The following is a 25,968-nucleotide window of genomic DNA, read 5'->3' as shown; positions in this document are numbered from 1 at the left end:
TCTTGACTCCTGAGCTTTACTTTTTCACACATCCACTTCTGTCGCCTCTGCTGTACTGTGTCTGTGAATGAATGGGACTTGATTTCTAGTTCAGTAAAAATTACGAGAGTGCTAAAATACACTTGACAACCAAACAGCTTCAATGGTATTTTTATTTGTTGCTATAGAAGGTAAAATCAAGATTTTTTGGGGGGGATTTTTGGTTTATCTTTGTGTTTTCTTTCTCTGCTTTCAAACAAATAGGCCTCAGAGACCGTTATGAAAGAGAGCGAGATGCATATTTTCACAGACAAGGCAACAAGAGTATGGATCACCGTGACTTTGAAAAGGAGAGGGAACGTGAAAGGGATAGAGACCGTGAACGGGAAATGTATAGAGATCGTGAGCGGGAGAGATCCGAGAGGGACCGACCAAACCGTGAAAACAGGTATATTATGAACTCTCTAGAAATAAAAGCTGAGCTATTCATCTGTGCGCATTTAATTCAAACATAGTACATTTGGCAGTGTTTCTATAGCTGTGCTAGTATCTGTAGACATGCTGTAGAATTATCCAGGTATAACTAACGTTTGACTTTATTTTTCTCCTCTTTGTGAGATCTGATACACATGTACTTCTATGATCATGTTCCAGGGGAGGCACAGGTTCAAGGCTTTCATCATACCGTGATGGCAAAGACCATTCCTCTTCCAGGCGAGGAAGCTTTGATAGACCCACACGTGACAGGAAGTTAGACAGGCCTGTTTTTGAGCATGGACCATCTCTTTTTGCAGGTAAAACTCTGCTCTAAATATGTTAGCTGATTCAAGGTTTCTCTGTAACATTAGATCATAGATGTTCTGTGTGACCATGTGTGGTGCAGCGAGACTTTGCTTCATTGGAGTGGAGGAGTGGCCTAGTGGTTAGGGTGGTGGACTCTGGTCCTGGGGAACTGAGTTCGATTCCCACTTCAGGCACAGCTCCTTGTGACTCTGGGCAAGTCACTTAACCCTCTATTGCCCCAGGTACAAATAAGTACCTGTATATGTAAGCCACATTGAGCCTGCCATGAGTGGGAAAGCGCGGGGTACAAATGTAACTAAAATAAAATAAAAATTAAAAAAATGTATTCTACTGTTATGGGATCTTGTCAGGTACTTGTGACCTGGGTTGGCTACTTTATGGGAAAAGCGATGTCAGACATACCACAGGGGAAGGGAAAAGGGGGGGGGGGGGTTGAGAGGAGTGAGAGTAATGCCAGTCCTAAGGGGAAAGGGGATGGAGAGAGGCGGTAGAGCGATGTCAGACCACAGGGGAAGGAGAATGAGGGGTTGAGAAAGGAGTCAAAATGATGCTAGATCACAGGGGGAAGGGCAAGAGAAAGGATGGTGGAGTGAAAAGGAAAACCAATGCTAGACAGGAGAAGGCGAAAGTGGGGTGTACAGAAGAGAAGGGGACGCATGAGGGAGGGGAGGCTGGGAAAAGTTGGATCTGGAGAGGGGGTGAATGAGATGCAGTATTATGGGGCAGGGGCAAGAACATAATAACATAGTAGATGACGGCAGAAAAAGACCTGCATGGTCCATCCAGTCTGCCCAAGACAAACTCATATGTGTATACCTTACCTTGAATTTGTACCTGTCCTTTTCAGGGCACAGACCATATAAGTCTGCCCAGCAGTATTTCCCGCCTCCCAACCACCAGTCCCGCCTCCCATCACCGGCTCTGGTACAGACCGTATAAGTCCGCCCTCCCCTATCCTCGCCTCCCAACCACCACCCCCTCTCCCATCAGCGGCTCTGGTACAGACCGTATAAGTCCGCCCTCCCCTATCCTCGCCTCCCAACCACCACCCCCTCTTCCCCCTCACCTCCTCCGCCACCCAATTTCAGCTAAGCTTCTGAGGATCCATTCCTTCACAGGATTCCTCTATGCATATCCCACGCATGTTTGAACTCCGTTACCGTTTTCATCTCCACCACCTCTCGCGGGAGGGCATTCCAAGCGTCTACCACCCTCTCTGTGAAAAAATACTTCCTGACATCTTTCCTGAGTCAGGAAGAGGGAGAGATGCTGGCCCTGGGGTGGGAGGCAGGAGAGAAGGAGAAAGAAGGGGAGGAACATGGGAACGGAGAGGGACGGGGACACAGAGGGCAGCTGCTGAACATTGGGAGATAGGGAGCCAGAAGGAATGACGGTGGACAAGGAGAGGGAAAAAAATCAAATAGCAGATCCTGGAAAGCAGAAGAGAGAAATCGGAGAAAATGTTTCTTCACTCAATGTGTAATTAAACTCTGGAATACATTGCCAGAGAACGTGGTAAAGGCAGTTAGCTTAGCGGGGCTTAAAAAGGGTCTGGACGGCTTCCTAAAGGAATAGTCCATAGACCATTATTAATTTGGGGAAAATCCACTGCTTATTTCTAGGATAAGCAGCATAAAATGTTTTGTACTTTTTTGGGATCTTCCTAGGTATTTGTGACCTGGATTGGCCACTGGGCTTGAGGGACCTTTTTTCTGTCCCATTATGGCAATAGTTATGTACTTATGGGATGGGGTGAGAAAGGGTAATTGGGAACAGTGAGAGGAGAGAGAGAGATGGAGAGAAGGGGAGATGCTGGAATGCATCATGTAAAAAGGAGAGAGGGGCCACAGGCTTGGATGGAAGGAAAAGAAAGGGCAGGCAGTGCATGGAAGAGGCAGAGGAAACGGGCAGACACCATATGGAAAGGGGGAGAAGGCAGGCGCAGGATGGAAAGGAGAGAGAGGGCATACGCTGGATGGAAGGGAGAGAGTGAAGAGAAGATGAGGAAAGCAGAAACCAGAGACGACAATGGTAGATATTTTTTTTATTTATTTTTTTGGCTTTAGGGTAAAGTAGTATTGTAGCTGTGTTAATAAATGTTCATAAGTAGAAAATGAAAATAAGGCGATTGTACTAATTTTGATAGATTTTTGACTAACTTTCAGAGATCAAAACCCCCATCCTCAGATCAGGACTAGATACTGTTAACAGTAGTATACTTTCCTGACCTGAGAGGTTTTGGCTTCTGAAAACCAATTAAAAAATGTATTTAGCACAATAAAATGGTATCATCATATTTTTTGTTTCATTTATATTAATGTATAGTGTAGTGATTGGAATATGTCCATTTTTGAAATTTGCATCTGTTATCTTTATATTTGCACAGTATAGGTGGACATGCATCATTTTTTCTCTGTCTCTGGAGTCGCACTGTGGTTTTTTGGGAGTTAAGATTAATATTTGTCTACATATTTTTATTTTTAATTTGTGGTTAAATATTTTATACTGCGTGAAGGTTGTTCTGTGTATATTGTGGTATGGTAGACTTGCTATTTATGTTTTAGTTTACTTCACAGTATGTATGGTGTTGGGTTTTGGATTTTAATTTAGATCGCAGTGTTTATCAGTAATAGCTCAAGGCAGGTTACATTCAGGTACAGTAGGTATTTCCTGTCCCTGGAGGGCTTACAATTTAAGTTTTTTACCTGATTCAGTGGCAGGTTAAGTGACTTTTCCAAGATTTCAAGGAGCAGAAGTGGCCTCCGTTCTTTTAGGTACAGCTAATACAAATATTTCTTCAACAAGGCCTACAAAGAGAACCCATAGCTGCACTAACCCACATCATCATCCCACTCAGCTATGAAAGTCCACCTTTTATACTTACCCGCCTAATCACTTCCCTTTTTTCCCCGTTACACAAGCTCTACACATCACTAATTGTATCTGATATCCTGTGATGTTATTGTCATAATAAAACTATGTAAGCCACATTGAGCCTGCAAATAGGTGGGATAATGAGGGATACAAATGCTATAAATAATAATAATAATAAATAGCACATCTGCTCTCGATTAGCTATAATCTTTGATAACTCGGCTGCTTTCTATAGGCTAGCTAAGCTGAAGCCTGGTGGCCATTTGCCAACCTCCTTAAACATTGATAGGTAAAGTATTTTATGGTTTCCAGTAACCTCAGGATTTCTGTTCCAGTGCTGCTGAACATCACTGTTCACATGGCTGGACGGGTGAGCTAGGGCTGACAGATACAAGTATTAAAGTACTGGGGGAGGCAACTAGTAGACAGCGAAGGTGTCCTTCCCTGCTGTGTTCATAAGTGCCCGTTTGAGATTCAGAGAGAAACAGTTTTCCCTCTATGCTGCTCTATTCATCCGTTGAGTAAAATTCAGGGTAGCTATAAACATAGTTAAACTACAGGCGAACAAGAAGGGAAAACATGCAGAGCATGGCTTGTTGAATTCTTTCCAGCCTCCCTGTGATTGTTTACCTGTGTGTGTGTGTTAGTGTTATCTGTATGAAGTGCTCACAATGGTAATATAACAGAATTTTTGCTCATGTCAGCTTCAGTCGTTAGAGGGAACATTGGCTCTTACTTCTCCTTCTGCATCTTTTTTGCCCCCCCCCCCCCCGCAATGAGTTTAGTACCTTACCTCCCTCCTCCAGGGTGGTGATACTCCAACCGGCCCTGCACCTAAAGCACTGAAGCTAGCAGGCGTGGGACCTTGAGCACGAAATAGGAAGTTTGAAGGGGGAGGGAGCAGGCAGGCCTTGAGCATGCACAGATGCTCAAGGCACTACACCTGCTGGCCTCTATGCTTTTGGTGCTGTGCTGGTTGGAATATAGCCACCCCAGGGAAGGGAAGTAAGGCACTAAACAAGTCATGAGGGCGAGGAGGTGGAAAGAAATGCTGGAGACTATGGGGGAGGGGAGTAGAGAAATTCCGGGCACTATGGTGGGGGTTCAAAGGTAGGGAAGGATGCTGGATGCCACGGGAGGAGGGTGGGGAAATGCTGGAGCTGGGGGCGGAGCATGGGTGGGGTTGGGGGTGGAGCTTGGCACCCCCAAACAAAAAGACATTCCTCTGCCCCTGTCGACCAGCAGCAAGAATTAGTTTTCAGCAGCAATACAATGCATTTTTTTCAATAACTATAGCAAAACAATAAGGAAGTGGTGGATGTAATTAAAGACCATTACCACATCTGATCCACCTTCTGGCTCCAGAAGGTACTCAGGTGCCTGTGAGGAGAGATGTTATTTCCTTGCATAGCCAGAAATCCAAACTCCATCTTATAGGATCTATCTGTTAATTGGGTTTGTTGGATAAAAATGGAATGCAGACTCCTGTGGAATAATCCTCCTCTTGCAGTCCAGTGTGATCAACTACTACTACTAATTTCTATAGCGCTACTTGACATACACAGGACTTCAAGAGAGAAAGCAAGAATTCTACTCCAGTAGCAGTGAGTATTTGGAAGGTGTCAGTGGTGCTTACACTTGAAATGAGGGCAGCCAGTTGAAGAGCATTTCACAGGACTGTAAGGATAATCAAGATAATGGAGTGAATGGGTGAGGGGAGTGCATGGAGGAATAAATGAATGGTAAAGGTTATAAGTGGGGGGGGGGGTCGAATATCACAGATCCTCTAGAGAAAGCCTGTCAATGGTAGGGTTGAATATGGGAATGGGAGTAGGGGTAAGGGCAGCTGTATCCAAAGAACGTCAGAGGGATGGAATGAGGGGCTTTATGGATGGATCTTTTTACAGAAGCCATACACCTGGAAGCAGATGTATTCTTGTTCAGGAGACACGTTTGAAGAGGGCAGATGAGTATTTGTTTCATAACAAAGTGTACAGCCACAAATTCTACTTAGAACCCAAAAAGGTTGGGGTGAGAAATGGCATTTTGATAGTGAGGGACAAGATGTTGGAAGTACTACCCATGGAAAAGGTCCCACTAGGAAGGCATATAATTTTGGATTTAGAGATTGATAAGGGGATAACTGAGCTGACAGGACAAGCAGGATATAGTACTCTCACTGATGATGGGTGACGTCAGCGATGGAGCTTCGGCATGGAGATGCTTCCCAGCATTCTACTTTCTAGAAGCCTTTGGAAGCAGCCTGCTGTGCTGCACACTTCTTCCTGCCAACTGGCGTTGTACAGGACCAGGTTAGTCTTTAGTTTTCCACGGAGGATGCTTTGCACTGTCTCCTCTGTTTGCATCTCAGAACATTGGTGGTTCGCATTATATTTCAAAAATGTTTGTTCCTTACTTATTTTTATCTCTGTGTTGTATGGGGCCAGAGTCTGTCTTCCCCTTTTTCTTTCCTCAGCCAAGTTTTTTGGCACTTTGTTTCCTTTATTTTCTCTGAGAAAAGGAGAGTAGATACAGACACTTTTAGGTGACGTCTCCTGACAGATCCAGTGTGCAGGTGATCTTCTCTAGCAAAGTAATCCTTTTGGCTTACTGAGCATGCATGGAACTTCACACACGTAGTGTAGCTCCCCCTGCCTACTCAAGTTTTATTTTCTAACTGTTCCAGACAAATTGCAGCTCTCCTCTCTTCTCAAAGCAATGCAAAAAAAAAAAAAACTAAAATCAGGAGAACAGCTAGCAGCCATAAGCTGCTTCTTACTTATAGCAGCCCAGCTTCCTAGAATCACACAGCAAGGCATTGCTACTGCAGCTCAAGCTCTCTCAAGGCTGAGTACTGGCATTGCTGGGGGAGGTGAGGCAACGCAGGAGTCCTCAGGTTTGTGCCGCAGCACTCATTCCAGTGACTGCAGACTCCCTGTTGGATACGACCAATAGTCCTCAGATCCATTGCTCCACCTCCACTCCTCCATTGGCAGTCTGGGGCCTTCAGGCATCAGAAGGCACACAGAACTGCCGCTCTAATGCTGTGTTCCCACGTGGCTGCAGTGCCACATAGGCAGCAATAGACCCGGGTCTGATCATACAGCCGGGGGGGGGGGGAGAAGCAGCAGGCCCCTACCAAAGGTAAAGCCTCTAAGAAATCCCACCATAAGAGCCTAAAAACAGCTCTAAGCTCTGCTAAATGGGCTTCAGTGGCTGTAAACTAACACTTGCTTTCTCCCTTTGCTGAAGCTCTGTCCCCAAAAATTAACCCATCAGTTTCTATGCCCCTTCTAACCCCACTTCCCTCACCCCTGCCACTAAGAAAGGATTAGGCTGTCTCTTTATTCACTCTACCACAGAAATTCATGCAGTACGGTGCAGTCTTGTTTCACCAGCCTGTCACATCTATACTGCTACAGGTTCAGTTCCATTGCCCAACCCATCAAGACAACTTAGTGCCTCAACCTTCATCACCCCCCACTGTCAGCTTTGTGCCTCAACCATCGGTTCTCTCCACTGTACGACAAAACCATTCCTATATGGCTGCACCGCTCTTGACATGTATGTTCTGCACCTCTGTTCATCTTCAGGATTCTTCTTCCCACTCCAGGTCAAGCTATGCACCCTCCCACCATCGTTGAGAATCCCACTGGGACCCATCTTCATTTACCTATTTCTCCTTGGAACGTGCCTTGGCGACATCATCTCAGACCATGGTAATGGAACACACCCTCGGTCACAGTGCCAACACCTCCATCTCAAGATGCCCCTAAGCCAATGCAGGTGCAAACTGAGGAGGATTATTCCTATACCCACTTCTTGCTGAAAATCTCTAAGCTCCTGGAACTTAATGCCACTGCAGAACCAATACATAAGAGCATAAGCCTTGCCATACTGGGAGAGACCAAAGGTCCATCAAACACAGTTTCTTGTTTCCAACAGTGATCAATCCAGGTCACAAGTAACCTGGCAATATTTCAAAAGAGTGAGCAAAAATGACTTCCTTGCTATCCTCAAATCCTCTGCAGTGTCTGCCAAACAGATTATTGCCTTAACCGTGCATCAGGTGCTCCAGGGCCTGAAACTGGCAATCACCCTTCTCAGCGCCTTCTATCTCTAGACAGGTTGAAGTCAAGTATAAAGTCTGAAAGGTGCTTGTGCATGACTTACCACAACTTCCTCACTATTCCATGGTTGCAGAATCTGCTATCAAAAAATTCAATTCTTTGAAGTCAGTTCCAGGTTCCTCTGGGTAAGGAATCTAGATTACTAGAATCATTATGGATGCAAGATTTTATCAAAGCGCCATGCTTGCCTTGAAAATTGATGCCTGCCAACTCCAAATTTTACATTATCAACACTCACAGTAACTGGAGGAAGCTGCAGCCTCTGCTGCCACCAACTGCTCTGAGACCATTGCTTAGCTACTTTTGGCTCTTCATGAAGCAACCTACCTTCTCATCAAAACCAACTATTACGCATACAATACCTCCTACAGAACAGCGGTGGTTCTTATCTCAGCATTCAGCTTAGTGTGGCTCAAGGCTTAGGTCTTCATGAAGACCTCCATGTATGTCTCGGATTCACCCTGCTTTAGGTGTCAGCCTCTTTGGTGATAAGGTCAAAGACACCGTATCCAAACTCAAGGACAATTATTCTACTATAATTGAACTATCCAATCAATCTCAGGAGCAGACTTCCCAATACCGGAAGCCCCACCATCCTCCTTTCAATGTACCTATCAGCCAGTTTTATTCTAGGCAGCGCTGTGCACCTTACAATTGACTACCTTCTCATCCAGCTCAACATCCTTACACCGAATGGCAGAGGGTCAGAGATCGTTAGACAGCAGTGACCTTTCAAGGCCCATCCTTGAAATCCAACCCTAGCTTTTGACACACTGCAGATCAGGGGGAGGCTCAGCCACTTCACACTGAAATGCAGAACCGTCACAACAGACAAATGGATTCTCAGCATTGTCTCTGCGGGGTACCGCCTGAGCGTCCAAGAATACCTACTTGACTACTACCTCCCTCCCTCCAACACACTGCACCACTATGTACTTCTTTCAATACATGTTGTCTTTTGTTTTTTTCTTTTTCTGAACGCTCTTCTGAGTTTATTGTAAACCATCCAGGTGCCACATGGTGACTTGCGGTATATCAAATATCAATAAATAAAAAAATTAACATTCTGGCCGCAGAGCTGGACAAGCTACTGTGGAACAATGCAGTAGAGGAGGTCTCTTACATGATAATCTACTCCAAGTTTTTACTCGTTGTTTCGGGCTATTCACAATCTTTGATGGCTCAACCTCCACCTCAAAAGAGAAAAATGCAGAATGACTTCTCTTGTGAGCATTCTGCCCTTCCTCAAAAATGAGTGGCTCGCTTCCCTCAACTTCAAAGACGTTTACACTCACAACTGCATTTGCCCTCGGCATTGGAAATTCTTCAGATTCACCTTTTTCAGCTGCCATCACCTTTTTTGGCTTCCATTACCAGTGCAAGGTCCTTCTCTTCGGCCTTTCCTCTCCTCCAAAAGTGTCTTGCAGTAGTAGCAGCCCACCTGCATAAACAGGGCCTTTCTCTTTATCTGGACGACTGGCTCCTGTCAGCTCACTCAGATTGACTTGAGAATCAGCCTTTGCACTATACAGCAGACCCTTCAAAAATTGGGGTTCATTGTGAACCTTTATAAATCTCACCTTTGGCCAATGCAATCCCTGACTTTCATTAGAGACAGACCATCTCAGCAACTGTCTGTCTCCTGAAGGGAGGCCATTGCAGCATGACATACCTGCCTCTATGTCACAACCAAGACTTTGACATGCAACATTCTCAAACTGCTAGGCCACATAGTATCCATAATTCTACTGGTACCACATGCCAGACTTCACATATGACCACTTCAATAGCACCTCAAATGCCTTTGGGACCAACAAAAACAAACACTGCCCCCCTCCACACTTTTTCCGATTCCTCAGGATCTTCATCAGGCCTTCCAGTGGTTGGTGCACTTCCCCAGTCTATCATGTTTCTCCTTCAGACCTCAACCACTCCATCTCACTATCGCCATTGATGCTTCTATGCTGGCCTGGGGGGCCTATCCAGCTCTAACTAGAATGCAGGGTCTTTGGACCCAGCACAAATAATCTTTTCACATCAATCAGCTCAAACTCCATGCAGTGTACTGTGATTTGGATCTGCACAGATGCCTCCTCATCCAAACAACCAGGTAGTGGTGATCTTCTTAAACAACAGGCAGCTCAGGGTCACTATGCCTCTGCCAGGAGACTCGGACCTGGTATTTTGCCATTTCTCTTCATCATCTAAAAATTGGACCCTCATAAATGGTCCCTTAACCCCAACACCTCATCTGAACTCTTAAGCAAGTGGGGATATCCTTGCTTGGACCTCTTTGCCATTTCAGCCAACGCAAAATGTTCACTCTACTGCTCACTCTGCCTAGGATGCACCAGCATTACCCTAGATGCCTTCAATGAGGATAGGTCTCCTCTGTTCCTTCCCCACATAAGTATTGCCATACTGGGATAGACCGAAAGGTCCATGAAACCCAGCATCCTGTTTCCAACAGCGGTCAGTCCAGGTTACAAGTACCTGGCAAGATCCCAAAACAGTACAATACATTTTATGCTGCTTATCCTAGAAATAAGCAATGGATCGTCCCCAAGTCCATTTTAATAGTGGCTTATGGACTTTCCTTTAGGAAGCTATCCAAACCTTTTTTAAACCCAGCTAATCTAACTGCTTTTATTGCATTCTCTGGCAATGAATTCCAGAGTTTAATTACACGTTGAGTGAAGAAATATTTTTTCTGATTCGTTTTAAATTTACTACTCGAATGCCCCCCTAGTCCTAGTATTTTTGAAAAGAGTAAACAGACGCTTCACTTCTACCCTTTCCACTCCACTCATTATTTTATTTATTTAAGAAAGTATACAATAGCAACTGATCATAATTCAAATTAACATAATGCAACTATACAACATGTATTCTCTATATCTCAACTGTTTTTGCTAATTATCTTGATTTCCAGTTTAATAATCTTAATTGTTCAAGCTTTCTTTGTCATGAATGAAGTTCAACCTGTTACCTTTAGCTCTTATCGTAGGACGAACTTTCCTCTTGTAACCTAACCTAATTTGTCCCTTTACCCCAACTATGTATTTCTCCTATCCAGAGCTGGTAATCACCACTTACGGAATTATGTAAGCCACATTGAGCCTGCAAATAGGTGGGAAAATGTGGGATACAAATGTTATAAATAAATAAATTTTATAGACCTCTATCATATCTCCCCTCAGCCGTCTTTGCTTCAAGCTGAAGAGCCCCAGCCGCTTTAGCCTTTCCTCATAGGAAAGTCGTCCCATCCCCTTTATCATTTCGTCACCCTTCCCTGCACCTTTTCTAATTCCACTATATCTTTTTTTGAGATGCGGTGACCAGAATTGAACACAATATTCGTGGTGTTTGTTGCACCATGGAGAGATACAAAGGCATTATAACATCCTCATTTTTGTTTGTTTGTTTATTTATTTATTTGTTGCATTTGTATCCCACATTTTCCCACCTAATTGCAGGCTCAATGTGGCTTACAGTGTTCCATCATGTCATTCGACATTCCGTAGTAAAAGATACAATTGGTATTACAAAAAGAACATGGATAACATAATAGATTTAAGCAATCAGGTATAGAAAGAAAACATTCAGAATATCAGGTAAGTGGTGATGCGCTACAGTTCCTATTATTGATCATTGTGGTATGCCTTGTTGAAGAGAGAGGTCTTCAGTGATTTGCAAAAGTTGATTAGGTCGTAAATTGTTTTCAGGTCAGGTGGCAGTGCATTCCACAGTTGCGTGCTCTTGTAGGAAAAGTTGGACGCATGTGTTAGTCTATATTTTAGTCCTTTACAGCTGGGAAAGTGAAGATTTAGGAATGTGCGTGCTGATCTTTTAGCATTCCTGGGTGGCAAGTCAGTAAGGTCTAACATGTAGGCCGGGGCATCTCCGTGAATGATTTTATGAACCAGGGTGCTACGTTCTTTAAGTGGAAGCCAGTGTAGCTTTTCTGTTAGGGGTATGGCACTTTCGTATTTTGTTTTTCCAAATATGAGTCTGGCTGCAGTGTTTTGGGCTGTTTGAAGTTTCTTGATGATTTGCTGTTTACAGCCAGCATAAAGTGCATTGCAGTAGTCTCAGCACCATTGACTGTACCAGGTTGCAAAAAATGTCTCTTGGGAAGAAAGGTTTTACTTTTTTGAGTTTTCACATTGAATGGAACATCTTCCTAGTTCTATTCTTCACATTGCTTTCAAGTGTGAGATTTCGGTCAATGGTAACTCCAAGAATTTTCAGGGTGTTTGAAACGGGAAGAGAAAAGGTTAGAGTGGTAAATTTACTTGTGTTATGTTGTGATGTAAGTATAAGATGTTTTTTCTGCATTAAGTTTCAATTGAAATGTATCCGCCCATGAATGCATGATTTGGAAGCTGTGGTTGATGTCATCAATGATTTCATTTAAATCGTGTTTGAATGGGATGTAAATCGTGATGTCATCTGCGTATATATATGGGTTGAGGCCTTGATTGTATAACGATTTGGCCAGGGATGTCATAATTAAGTTGAAGAGGGTCGGCGAGAGTGGAGATCCTTGAGGGACTCCGCATTCCGGTATCCATGGACTTGACGTATTCGAATTAGATTTCACTTGGTATGATCTTGTGGTTAAGAAGCCTCTAAACCAACTAAGAATGTTACCTCCAACTCCGAAGTATTCTAGGATATTTAATAATATTTTATGGTTTACCATGTTGACTGCCCTGGATATGTCAAATTGTAAGAGAAGTATGTTGTTGCCAGTTGCAATTGCTTGTTTAAATTTAGTTAGAGGAGTAATAAGTACTGTTTCGGTGCTGTGGTTAGACCTAAAACCTGATTGAGAGTCATGAAGAACTGAGAATTTATTTAAGTAATCGGTGAGTTGCTTGGTCACCATACCTTCCATTAGTTTTCCATTCCTTTCCTAATAATACTCAACATTCTCTTTTCTTTCTTTCTTAGATGGCCCGGGCAACCTATGATACTTTCAATACGTCTTTCAGGTCCTCTACTATGGGTATTGGGAATGCATACTTGCCTGGTTGTGTGCTTCAGACCTGGAACCTGTTTTCAGGAGAAGTATTTTGTTAACAAGTTGGAGGTCACTGACGTCATTAAGAAGCATTCTGATAACATCACGATCCCAGCTCACCCCTGACTCGGCCTCTTTTTTCTAGGAGGTTTTCTGGTGACGTGCAACAAAGAATCTACTGCCATTAAAGGCATAGGTTTTCTTCCCCCTGTTGTTCACCCGAGAACAATCAGAGCTCTTATTCCTGCCCATTGTAGCAGAAGGAAATCGCCTTCAAAGCATGGGATGAACTTTTCACTGGCGCCAGGAAATAATAGCCATTGTAAATGCTGTCCCTGATGACCTGCTGGTAGGAAAGAAACTTAATTTTTTCTAAGAAAAGTAGCCCATTGTAACCTCAGACCAGTGGGCTTTTAAATTAGTCAGGACAGAATGGTCACCTGATGTGCTAGCTATCGGGGGTCGAAGAGCCAGGTTCATGAGACCCCTGCATAACATCTTGATCCTGGGCTGTCCTAGCCCATTTAAATAGCAGATTCTTCTTTCTAAAGATCCCTGGTCCTGAGGGGTGGCTTTTGTTATCACCAGAGGTCCCATATGTCCTTGAAAATACCGCGGAAAGATGGAGCCTGAGGCCTTGTGTAGATGGCAAAATGGTGGATGGCAGGTCCCAGAGTCGGCCTTCGGTGAGCTCGGTTTGGGCCACTGAGATCACAGGCGAAGTAACAGCAGTGCTGGAATCACTGGATAAAAAATTGCAGATCAACTTGAGTTTATGGGGTGGTAAGCTGGAATCTCTCTGGACTGATCTTTTGACGTATCATCAGCGTCTTTCAGATGTTGAAGACAAGTTGTTGCAGCAGCAAGATAGCGGACACCAGGACATGCAGCTTAAGCTAACTCAGAGGGGGAACCGGTCTCGTCGGAGTAATCTCTGACTGATCGGTCTTTCAAAATCAATTAAAGACTTGCATAGTTTTTTGGAAACCTGACTTTCTAGAAAAGTTTTGAATCTTCAGTCTGTTGCTGGTCCCTTGCTCATTGAGCACACCCATTGCCTGGGGCAGATGAGGCCTGCAGGTCCTCATCCATGGACAGTTACCAAATTTTTAAATTTTATCCACAAGCATGATCTTTTGAGAGCACTGCGGCTTATTGGTCCCTTCACTATGAGAATCACAGAATATTCTGCTTTCAAGATTTCTCTGCGACAGTGTCAGCAGAGTGCAAGACCTTCACTACAGCCTGCAATTTGGTTTACACGAAAAAAAGTGCCATCAACCCTGCTCTACTTGGCGCATCTAAGAGTCTTCTAGGCAGGCAAGACCCACTTCTTCACTTTGGTCTTCCATTCAGGCAAGACCCACTTCTTCATTTTAGCTGTGGAGGCCTTACAATTTGCTAATCAACTGAAATCGCCATCTGCTCCATTGTGAGGAGTCCGCAGATACATGCCTTGTCTCTCCACATCGGTGTCTGCTTTGCTGCAACCATGTTTGATCAGGAAGGCTGGGGTGGTTTTTTTTGTTTTTTTTTAACTGTCTTCTGGCTTGATTACATTTTCTTGGACCTGTGTCTCTAGCTTATTTTGGCCCTTTTGTTCCATTCTTTGACCCTAGTCCTGAATGAGGATGTCAGGTATTGTAAGGGGATGGAATGTGGTTGGAGAGGATTTGGGGAAAGGGGTGGTGAGTGTTGGTGGGGATATGAGGTGAGAAGGATTTTTTTTCTGTATTTTATGTCTTTTGTACTATTTTGGTAGGGGTTCCTCAGGGGTCTGTGCTAGGACCGCTGCTTTTTAATATATTTATAAATGATTTAGAGATGGGAGTAACTAGTGAGGTAATTAAATTTGCTGATGACAACAAAGTTATTCAAAGTCATTAACTTGCGACAGGATTGTGAAAAATTACAGAAGGACCTTACGAGACTGGGAGACTGGGCTGCTAAATGGCAGATGACGTTTAATGTGAGCAAATGCAAGGTGATGCATGTGGGAAAAAAGAACCCGAATTATAGCTACGTCATGCAAGTTTCCACGTTAGGAGTTACGGACCAAGAAAGGGATCTGGGTGTCGTCGTCGATAATACACTGAAACATTCTGCTCAGTGTGCTGCTGCGGCTAGGAAAGCGAATAGAATGTTGGGTATTATTAGGAAAGGTATGGAAAACAGGTGTGAGAATGTTATAAATCCATTGTATCGCTCCATGGTGCGACCGCACCTTGAGTATTGTGTTCAATTCTGGTTGCCGCATCTCAAGAAATATATAGTAGAATTGGAAAAGGTGCAGCGAAGGGCGACTAAAATGATAGCGGGGATGGGACGACTTCCCTATGAAGAAAGACTAAGGAGGCTAGGGCTTTTTAGCTTGGAGAAGAGAAGGCTGAGGGGAGACATGATAGAAGTATATAAAATAATGAGGAGTGGAACAGGTGGATGTGAAGAATCTGTTCACGCTTTCCAAAAATACTAGGACTAGGAGGCATGCGATGAAACAAATCGGAGAAAGTTTTTCTTCACCCAACGCATAATTAAACTCTGGAATTCGTTGCCGGAGAAACTGGTGAAGGCGGTTAGCTTAGCAGAGTTTAAAAAGGGGTTAGACGGTTTCCTAAAGGACAAGTCTATAAACCACGACTAAATGGACTTGGGAAAAATCCACAATTCCAGGAATAACATGTATAGAATGTACGTTTGGGAAGCTTGCCAGGTGCCCTTGGCCTGGATTGGCCGCTGTCGTGGACAGGATGCTGGGCTCGATGGACCCTTGGTCTTTTCCCAGTGTGGCATTACTTATGTACTTATGTACTATCCTAGATACTGCACTGCAAGGACTGCATTACGTTTGGAGGGAGGGCTGGGGGGGTCTCCCTTTTTTCTGTACTGTTTTGTTTTCTCTCTTGCACACTGTTCTCAGATCAGATAGGATTACAAGATTGTCTCTTGGAACTTGGGAGGAGTCTCTTCCCCCATAAAGAAGACAAGAATAGTTTACAGACTTTGCAGCATGAAAATGCTGATATAGCTTTTTTACAGGAGATACATTTATCCTCTGCAGAGCAAGCACAATTTAAGAGAGGGTAGGTGGGCTATTTATTACCTTCGTAAAGCCAGGGTATTGATTTTGTTCCATTAAGGTTTGGATCTATAGGTGCAGTCTATCATCCAAAACACAGAGGGGCACTTTGTACTGGTTGAAGTCCTTTTAGCTCATCAACCTTTGGTGCTCTGTAATATATATGTGCCCAATATCTTCAATAGAAAGATTTTTAGGGGACTGATGGATCTTTTAGCCTCTTACCAGGGGGTAGTAATTTCTGGTGGGGGAGGGGGAGGAAGGATTTCAACTAAGTGTATGATCCCCAGTTGGATAAGTCATAGCCAGTTCTCTCGAGACCTAATAGAAGCTCTGGGGGTTGCTCTCCTTTGTCATGCCCTGGACTTTGGTTGATGGGTGGCAAGTTCTTCACCCTGTTAATTGAGATTATACCCACCTATCCTGGGCACATGCAACCCAGTCCAGGGTAGACCGAGTATTGGTTTCTAGTGCCTTATTCTCTAAAATATCAACTGCAGAGATAGGTTCCTATGGTGTCTCAGATCATACTTTAATCTGGTTCCAGCTTGCTTTACAGCCCAGGGACTCTAAAAGATATACGTGAAGGTTCCATTTGGAACTTTATTGGGACTGGAAATTTCATGACTTTTAAATATCACAATGAGAGGCATGCTACTTAACCCGATCTTTATGAGGAAACAGCGAAAGCCAGTTTGCAAGGGGAAATAATCTCCTATAGGACTACAGCTCAAAACCTTAGAGATAAAACAATTCTTTAGTTGGAGCTGCTGGTGAAACACCATGGAATTTTGTATGGGGCAAACCCTTGGCTTCCCAGAGGGAGTTGAACAAGCTACTCCACCAAAGAACAATTAAGTCCCACACTTACTGTAGGTATAAACTATTTTTACATGGTAATAAAGCAGGCAAGATGTTAGCCCACTTGGTGAGGGGAGTCCATCTCACAATTTTCAGCTCTCTGGGCTGGGAGGGTGTATGTTCTGTTCTGATTCGTACAGCACTGCTAGTTTTCGGAGCTTTTATGAACTTCTGTGTTCCGCACTGGCTGAGAGTTCAATTAAATGGAAGCGGTGCAAAGAAAAGCTACAAGAATGGTATGGGATTTGCGTTACAAGACGTATGAACAGCTTGAAAAGCTAAAGGTGGACAAAGCCATGGGACCGGATGGGATCCACCCCAGGATATTGAGGGAGCTCAGAGAGGTTCTGGCGGGTCCTCTTAAAGATTTGTTTGATATATCCTTGCAGACGGGAGAGGTTCCGAGGGATTGGAGAACAGCGGAGGTGGTCCCTCTTCACAAGAGTGGTGATAGGGAAGAAGCTGGAAACTACAGGCCGGTAAGCCTCACTTCGGTTATTGGAAAAGTAATGGAAGCGATGCTGAAGCAAAGGATAGTGAATTTCCTGGAAGCCAATAAGTTGCAAGATCCGAGACAACATGGTTTTACCAAAGGGAAATCGTGCCAAACGAATCTCATTGAATTCTTTGATTGGGTGACAGGAGAATTGAATCAGGGACAAGCTATAGACGTAATCTACTTGGATTTCAGCAAAGCTTTTGACACGGTTCCCCACAGGAGGCTCTTAAATAAACTGGATGGGCTGAAGATAGGACCCGAAGTGGTGAACTGGATTAGGAACTGGTTGACGGACAGAAGCAAGAGGGTGGTGGTGAATGGAATTTGCTTGGAGGAGGGAAAGGTGAGTAGTGGTGTGCCTCAAGGATTGGTGCTGGGACCGATTCTGTTCAGTATATTTGTGAGTGACATTGCCAAAGGGTTAGAAGGTAAAGTTTGCCTATTTGCGGATGATACTAAGATCTGTAACAGAGTGGACACCCGGGAGGGAGTGGAAAACATGAAAAAGGATCTGCAGAAGCTAGAAGAATGGTCTAAGGTTTGGCAATTAAAATTCAATGTGAAGAAATGCAAAGTGATGCACTTAGGGAATAGAAATCCTCGGGAGACGTATGTGTTAGGCGGGGAGAATCTGATAGGTACGGATGGGGAGAGGGATCTTGGGGTGATAGTATCTGAGGATCTGAAGGCGACGAAACAGTGTGACAAGGCGGTGGCTGTAGCTAGAAGGTTGTTAGGCTGTATAGAGAGAGGTGTGACCAGCAGAAGAAAGGGGGGTGTTGATGCCCTGTATAAGTCGTTGGTGAGGCCCCACCTAGAGTATTGTGTTCAGTTTTGGAGGCCGTACCTTGCGAAGGATGTAAAAAGAATTGAAGCGGTGCAAAGAAAAGCTACGAGAATGGTAAGGGATTTGCGTTACAAGACGTATGAGGAGAGACTTGATGACCTGAACATGTATACTCTGGAAGAAAGGAGAAACGGGTGATATGATACAGACGTTCAAATATTTGAAAAGTATAAATCTGCAAACGAACTTTTTCTGGAGGTGCGAAGGCGGTAGAACGAGAGGACATGAAATGAGATTGAAGGGGGGCAGACTCAAGAAAAATGTCAGGAAGTATTTCTTCACTGAGAGAGTAGTGGATGCTTGGAATGCCCTCCCGCGGGAGGTGGTGGAAATGAAAACGGTAACGGAATTCAAACATGTGTGGGATAAACATAAAGGAATCCTGTTCAGAAGGAATGGATCCTCAGGAGCTTAGCCGAGATTGGGTGGCAGAGCTGGTGGTGGGAGGCGGGGCTGGTGGTTGGGAGGTGGGGATAGTGCTGGGCAGACTTATATGGTCTGTGCCAGAGCCGGTGGTTGGGAGGTGGGGATAGTGCTGGGCAGACTTATACGGTCTGTGCCAGAGCCAGTGGTGGGAGGCAGGGATAGTGCTGGGCAGACTTATACGGTCTGTGCCCTGAAGAGGACAGGTACAAATCAAGGTAGGGTATACACAAAAAGTAGCACATATGAGTTTATCTTGTTGGGCAGACTGGATGGATCGTGCAGATCTTTTTCTGCCATCATAGTAACATAGTAAATGACGGCAGAAAAGACCTGCATGGTCCATCCAGTCTGCCCAACAAGATAAACTCATATGTGCTACTTTTTGTGTATACCTTACCTTGATTTGTACCCGTCCTTTTAGGGCACAGGACTGTGTAAGTTCTGCCCAGCACTGTCCCCGCCTCCCACCACTGGCTCTGGCACAGACCGTATAAGTCTGGCCAGCACTATCCCCGCCACCGGCTCTGCCACCCACTCTCGGCTAAGCTCCTTAGGATCCATTCCTTCTGAACAGGATTCCTTTATGTTTATCCCACGTGTGTTTGAATTCTGTTACCATTTTCATTTCCTATGTTACTATGAGTTCATTGGATAGTAGTTTGTATTTGGATAATTTGGACCTCCCCCAAATTTCCCCTCAACATCGATTGTTTCTCAATGCTTCAATTGTGGAAGGGGACCTTATATTAGCTTTGCAGCAAACTGCTCTTCACAAGGTGCCAGGCCTGGACAGTTACCATGTGGAGTTTTATAAATTTCTTTATGAGCAGGTGAGATGTCCTCTGTTCTGCTTGTTGAACTCCATAGTTCAGAATGGAATCATGCCAGATTCTTTTAAAACAGCTCAAATGATTTAATTGAACCTTCTCAGTTAGGATTTGTAAAGGGGGATGTCTGCCTGCTAGGAATATCTGGGTGATTTTAGCTTCCCTGGAGGTAGTTTAAGTGCGTTGGGTGCCTTCTCTGCTGATTAGCTTCGATGCGGAGAAGGCATTTGACCACGTGTTGTGGCCCTTCCTTTTTGTAGTGTAGCAGAAATGTGGCATTTATGGTTTCTTTAGAGATGTGGTTGATGTTTTATATTCAGATCCCAGGGCATTTATGTGGGTTAATGGAGAGCACTCAGTTTTTTCAGGGGTGTCCTCTATTGCCTTTATTATTTATCTTGACACTAGACCCTCGTATATGAAAGGTGTTTTTCCATCCAGAAATTGCGAGTGTTTTGATTTCAAAATCTCAGCCTTTGCTGCTGATCTCTTGGTTCATCTTACTCACCCTAAGAAATCCTTGCCAGCGTTGCTGGAGTTGTTTCAGGAGTTTGTTGATTTTTCTGGATTTAAGTTACATTTTTCTTAGGTCCATGTTGTTTGCCTGTTCGGAACAGTGCGGTGAGATTGGGGAGATGGGTTCCTGCTTCAGTGGGCTACGGGGTCGTTTGGGTACTTGAGGTTACAGTTATCTATGCAAGTGTCTACTTTGTACCAACTGAATAGTTCTCGGTTATTGAATACTACTGCTACACAGTTGGAGGGATGGATGAACTTGCCACTTACACTGCATGGTAGAATCAAGCTGTTTTGGATAATTGAGTTACCGAAATGTCTGTATGTTTTCCAAAAGCTCACCCTTTGGCTTCTGAAGAAGGATAAATAAATATATAAATTGGTAAATTTTGCTGGGGAGGCCGCAAACCTATAATTCCATTGTGGTACAGTACATGTAGAAATAGTTGACTGGGTATTGGGGGGGGTTGATTTGGGAACGTCGGATCTTTTCTGGGTAATTTACTATTCTTACAAGGGATTGATAATAGAACATTCTGTGTGTGGGATAGATTTGGTATTATGAGACTAGAACATGTATTGAGTAGAGAGGGTACTATGTTAAGTTTGGGAACATTGGGCATTGGTATAAACCTGGTAATATCTTTGCTATAATCAGTTGGGAGCTCATTATAGCCATCGTGTTGAGGAATTTATTGCATGGGTTAGAAGGGACAGACTCTATCGGTATGTGGTCTTTATAGGGCATTAGTGGCAATCTCCCCTCTGAAACAATAGAGCTCTTTGGGCCCAGGATGTAACTTTCTCTTGATTTTGTAAAATTGACTTTTGCATGTGGAGTTAAGGGAGTGACAATTTCAGGCATTACATAAGGCTTACATGACACAAGCACAGGTATTCAGGATTGGGGGTGGGGGGGTGGACACTCGCTCTGTATCAAATGGGTTTTATATTGTATAGTAATTGTTTTTTTCTCTGCCATTCTGTTATGAGTGAATTCTTTCAAAAAAGCGGTAAATAAATCCTAAAAATATGTAAATATTAAACTTTTGTGGCGGAGGGCTATTAAGAATCAAAGCCATCTTCCTATCATGGCTGTATGATTCTTGCTTGATTTGTGTCTCTTAGTTGTATTCTGATGGTGATTTAGCCTTGTTGGTATGTTACGTTAATAAACAGATTCAAACATAAATTAGTCCAGACAGGCTATGATCGGAAACAATTCCAGCAAATTGTCGTCTGAGTGCATCAAAGTTAAGCTCTCAGCACCAGGAATTACTTACAAAGATGCCCTGATCCTTTACGGGCCAAAGCGGATTGAGCCCATGCCAGCAGGGAAAAATGGAATTTTTTTTAAAATTCCAGGTACTTCCTGGTCTCAAAGAAAATTGGGAGGGGGGGGGGGGGATTCCATCCCATCCCATCCCATCCTAGAGCTAAGGGTTCTGAACGAGTATCTAGCAAAACAAAAGTTCAAGAGAGTTTCCCCAAGTTCTTTACCTCCCATGATTCAGAAACGAGATTGGCTATGCTCTCGGGATTTAAAGGATGCAACACCACATACAGATACATCCTAGTTACAGGAAGTATCTTAGATTTCGAATAGGGAACACAACTTACCGTTATTGCGTCATGTCATTTGGCCTCGTGTCAGCTCCCACAGTCTTCACAAAGTCTTTAGCAGGTAGCAGTGGCATTGCTATGTAGACTGGGAGTGCATGTATTTCCCTATCTGGAAATCAAAATCACTCAAATTGCATCCCTTTCCTTTCCATTTCAAGAGCACATCAAAGGAAGGGGTGCAGGAGTTCATAGAATATGTAATCGAGTACCCTAAATCCCATCTAGAACCAGCCAAACGATTCGAATTCATAGGATCTCTCTTAGTCACGGCTCAGGCCAGAACTTTTCTCCCAGATCAGCAAATAGAGGCCATGATCTCTATATTGCTGCAAATTCAGCAGAGCTGTGAGCTATCAGCTCGGTAAATGTGAGATGAGAGATTGCTAAGCCACATATCCTCAACTGTACATGTTATTTCCAGGTTGCGCCTCCATTTGAGGCCAACCCAGTGGACTTTAACTTCTTAGTGAATCCCAGGCCTACAGGAACCTAGCGGATGTAATCCTGCTTTCCCTCAAACAGTCTCTGTCTTGGTAGATGATTTGCAGCAATTTGTCCAAGGGGCTACCATTCCAAATTCCTCCTCTCCACAAGACATTAATGACAGATGCATCCAACTTGGGCTGGTGGGCTCATGTAGATGGGCTCCACACCCAGGGTTTTGGTCTGCTGAGGAGAGACAGCACAAGATCAGTCTTTTAGAGTTACGTGCCATTTGAAACACCCCGAAAGGCTTTCAGAGATTGGTTATTGCATCATATTGTCCTCATTCAAACAAGTATATACTACCACTGAACGCAAACAAAAACAAAATACTGCATAATCACATTATAAATGTAAACTAAAATAAGGCATAAAATTACAAAAACAATTCTTTAATAAGGAAAAATTTAAGCCTCAGAAAGGCAGTAACTGTTGTTAAATAGCCAAATCTCGAGGCCATTGTGAAATAAAGTATGACTAGAAATGGCATGAAATTCTGTAGGTAACAAATTCCAAAAAAAAGGGAACCTGTATAACAAAACGCCCTATTTCTGGTATTTGTTAACCTGATAAAATGCATCAAAGGAAAATGCAAAAGGTCTTAATTGTTGAATTAATTTCATCTGAAAAAAGGAAGATTTAACCCCAGCATTAACCTGTGAAGTTAGACGTATCACATTGGAAGCCTAAAGTTTTTATGTCATGTAAAAGTGGAAATGCAATTCTCTGATTTTTAGGTAGACATTCTAGGGGCGTTTGCACCCATAAAAGCCCACTTAGCTGAATGTTTGTTAATATTTAAAAGCAAATTGTTTGTATCTTCCAAAGTGTACTCTCCTAATTGGCATCTAGTAGCAAAGTTTTATGTAATAAAAGGTGGTTATTTTGGTGGTATTCTAGGAACTAAACATGGGAAAATCTTTTCATTGCAGGTGGTATGTATAAATTGGTGGTTGTTATATTTTGAGTTTTTAATTATGGACTTGTGTGTTGATCTTCTCTTAGCATGCTGTGAACAACAGGTTAAAATATATTGAGAAATCCCATTTTATGATGTTGTGTGTGTCTTGAGCATCTGGGAATATTAATATTGTTATAGGAGACCGGAGAGGATACCCAGAGGAGAGGATACCCATGCCTGTCAGTCATCAGCCACCAATTGCTCCACGAGTAGAGAAGAAACCGGAGACTAAGAATGTGGATGACCTTCTGAAACCCCCTGGCCGTGAAAGCAGACCAGAGCGTGTAAGTGCTCTTTCAGGGTCTGTCTTCTGTTGGTGTTAGCATTGGATAAACACAGAGGATCTATAAGTAGAAAGAAAGTAGAATCAAAACAACTCAGATGACCTCATGGCTGTTGATGTGTTATGATGGGCAGGAGTGGTGCTTAGAGAACAACTCCTATAGTTGGCAAGTAAGGTCGGTGCTGGGTCCTGAAAATGACAGATGGAACGTGATCAAGTATGGTTATTTTATATTACATTCAAGTTATATGTATGAGTGTAGCTGCTGTGCTTCTCGGGGGGAGGGGGAAAAGACATCTTAAGGATGAAATTAATGAGTAAAAGATCAGTGTGCAGCCAAAGAAAATCTTCAAACTGCTCCTTTATTGAAAACGTCTCAAATAACATTCATTGAAGAGTATATTTCTATTCATTCTACACAGGCCGTGTTTTGGCTATGCTGACTGCATCAGGAGTACAAAATAGGTCATAACTTGCATATCCAGGATGTAAAAAATCATAAACACATCACCAGTCTATAATTGGTTTATAATTGTTGTTTTTTCCTCTTTCTTCCTTTCCTTTATATTTTGTAGTTCCTCTCCTGTTTTATTGGATTTCTTTTTTAGATTGTTCACTGCTTTGATGTATTTGAAGGGTGATATATCAAGACTCATTAAACTAAACCATCTGGCTTATGAAATGAAATGGTTTTATAAGCCAAACAAACCAACTGCCACACAGAAATTGGAAAACAAATGTCAGTAATCCTGCCAAAATCTCTTACTGGTCATCTCCATTGTTTTACTGTTGTCTTTCATGGTATGGAGCCTGTTCCCTCTTCTTTTCTCCTTTTGAAATTGAGTAAAATATGGTTGGATGGTAGATTTATTGGTTTAATCATTTATTGATGATGGATATGACTATGCTGCTGCTATATTGCCTTTTTGGTGAGACTGGATGGATGGTGCAAGTCTTTTATCTGTCGTCATTTACTATGTTACTTGTAATTCATTTGGGGGGTTGGAATTTTGAATTTTTCCCTCCAGTTGTTAAATATGGCTGTAATAATTCACAAGGAATTGTTTACTTTGTTGATATCTGTTTCAGATTGTCGTCATAATGCGAGGACTACCTGGCAGTGGGAAAACCCATGTTGCTAAACTAATCCGGGTAAGTGTTATCACAGTGCAGAGCCCACATAACTTTTGCTCTTCTGTCCTATCAGCTCCTCTTCCCACACTCACTTTCTCATTCTGTGTCAGTTCTTCTGTTCCTGCACCTCTTTGCTTTTTGTTTTCCCCAGCCCTTTGTCTGATGATCTCACCTTTCCTCAATCTTGAACGCCTTTAGCCCAGATTTGGAAAAAAAGGACAAATTTTAAAAAATCTAAAATTAAAAAAACAAACAAACCCAAAACTAAATTCCAGAGCAGGTTGTGCCTCAGTTGTGTTTTTAGTACTGAATTTATTTCTAAATGTATTTATTTTCTTTATTTATTTACCGCCTAAAACTAAGCAGTTTAAGTTTTCTTTTTCAGGTAGTTGTACTGTCCTCTAATGGACTCACAATCTACTATTATAGGGCTAAGTGACTAGCCCAGGGTCATATGGAGTTGCAGAGGGAATTGAACCTGGTTCCCTAGGATCTCAACCCACTGCTGACTGTTGCAGCAGCAGAAGTTGAACCCAGTTTCCCAGGTCTACAACCTGCTGCACTACCCATTAGGTCAAAAGCAGAAAAACACACGCGCAAAACCTATACATGCATATAATAAGAGTAGAGGATGAAACAAATGGCAATCAGCACCAGTGAAATCGGACCCAACACGGGCCGTGTTTCAGTGGGCACAGCCACCTGCCTCAGGGATCACAAGTATAACTGTATAAAACTGAATCAATAGAAATACAAAAAGTAGGCAGAAACCATAAAAACATATAAACACATAAAAAAAAAATACCAATAGGTACTAGTTAAAAAAAAACAACAACATATCAATAGGTACTAGTAAAAAAACCACATGTACAGTATACAACTTATTGAAATGAACAAAATTCTCACAAAGGTTCTAAATAAATATAATATTTAAATTCGACTCTTAAGGGGTCAAAGAAATATATATAACAACATATCTGAATACCATATGTAAAACACATTTGTCAAAATAAAAGGTTAAAAGGGATATATAAAAACGGAAGGATATATGAGGAAGATCACACTTGTGGATTTATATGGAAAAAATTATAACAATGTAAAACATACCTCTAGACTAGTATTCCGGACCTGGGGCTGCCCTCGGACGTCAACCCATCAGTGAGAACAATCAGCCTGCTGTCCTCGGAGAATACCTGCTACAGGTATGTATCTTTTGCTTTCGTTGTCACTTGCAGCTGATGAATCCAGGAACTAGTGTGTTAAGTCCGCCTACCAGCAGGTGGAGATAGAGATGCCAGATGGCCAGCTCCTTCCTCAGTCAGTATGTCTCTATCTCAGCAGGTGGTGGAAGGCTTTTTCTTCAGCTCCTGGGCTGGTGGCCAGTTAGAGACGGGGGTGTCGGACTGGTGGTGTCCCCTTTGGCAGCATACGCAGTTGCTGGGTCCCTGCTGCATCTCAAATTCCCTCTAAGCAGGCTTTTGCTGTTCCTTTCCTTCCCTGTTTGTTTCTGCCTCCTCACTAAAAAAAAAAAAAAAAAAAAGAGAGAACCATAGAATTTGTGTTACTGCTGTCCGAGTCCTGTTTTCTGTTGCCTGCTTGTCTGAGCCTGCCTCGAA

General features: G+C 43.1%; 1 protein-coding gene across 3 annotated transcripts in view; it reads left to right on the top strand.

The window, feature by feature from the left end:
- YLPM1 (YLP motif containing 1) overlaps window positions 1–25,968 on the top strand; it is a 336,188-nt gene that overhangs the window by 182,157 nt on the left and 128,063 nt on the right. For all 3 annotated transcript variants that reach the window (XM_030213961.1, XM_030213959.1, XM_030213958.1), the window contains 4 exons: window positions 244–427; window positions 634–773; window positions 23,074–23,219; window positions 24,308–24,370. In XM_030213961.1, the coding sequence (XP_030069821.1) occupies window positions 244–427; window positions 634–773; window positions 23,074–23,219; window positions 24,308–24,370 (533 nt within the window). The remainder of the gene's footprint in view (window positions 1–243; window positions 428–633; window positions 774–23,073; window positions 23,220–24,307; window positions 24,371–25,968) is intronic.

The sequence above is a fragment of the Microcaecilia unicolor genome, chromosome 9 (assembly GCF_901765095.1).
Source record: "Microcaecilia unicolor chromosome 9, aMicUni1.1, whole genome shotgun sequence".
Classification (NCBI taxonomy): domain Eukaryota; kingdom Metazoa; phylum Chordata; class Amphibia; order Gymnophiona; family Siphonopidae; genus Microcaecilia; species Microcaecilia unicolor.
This window is presented reverse-complemented; position numbering and strand designations above follow the sequence as displayed.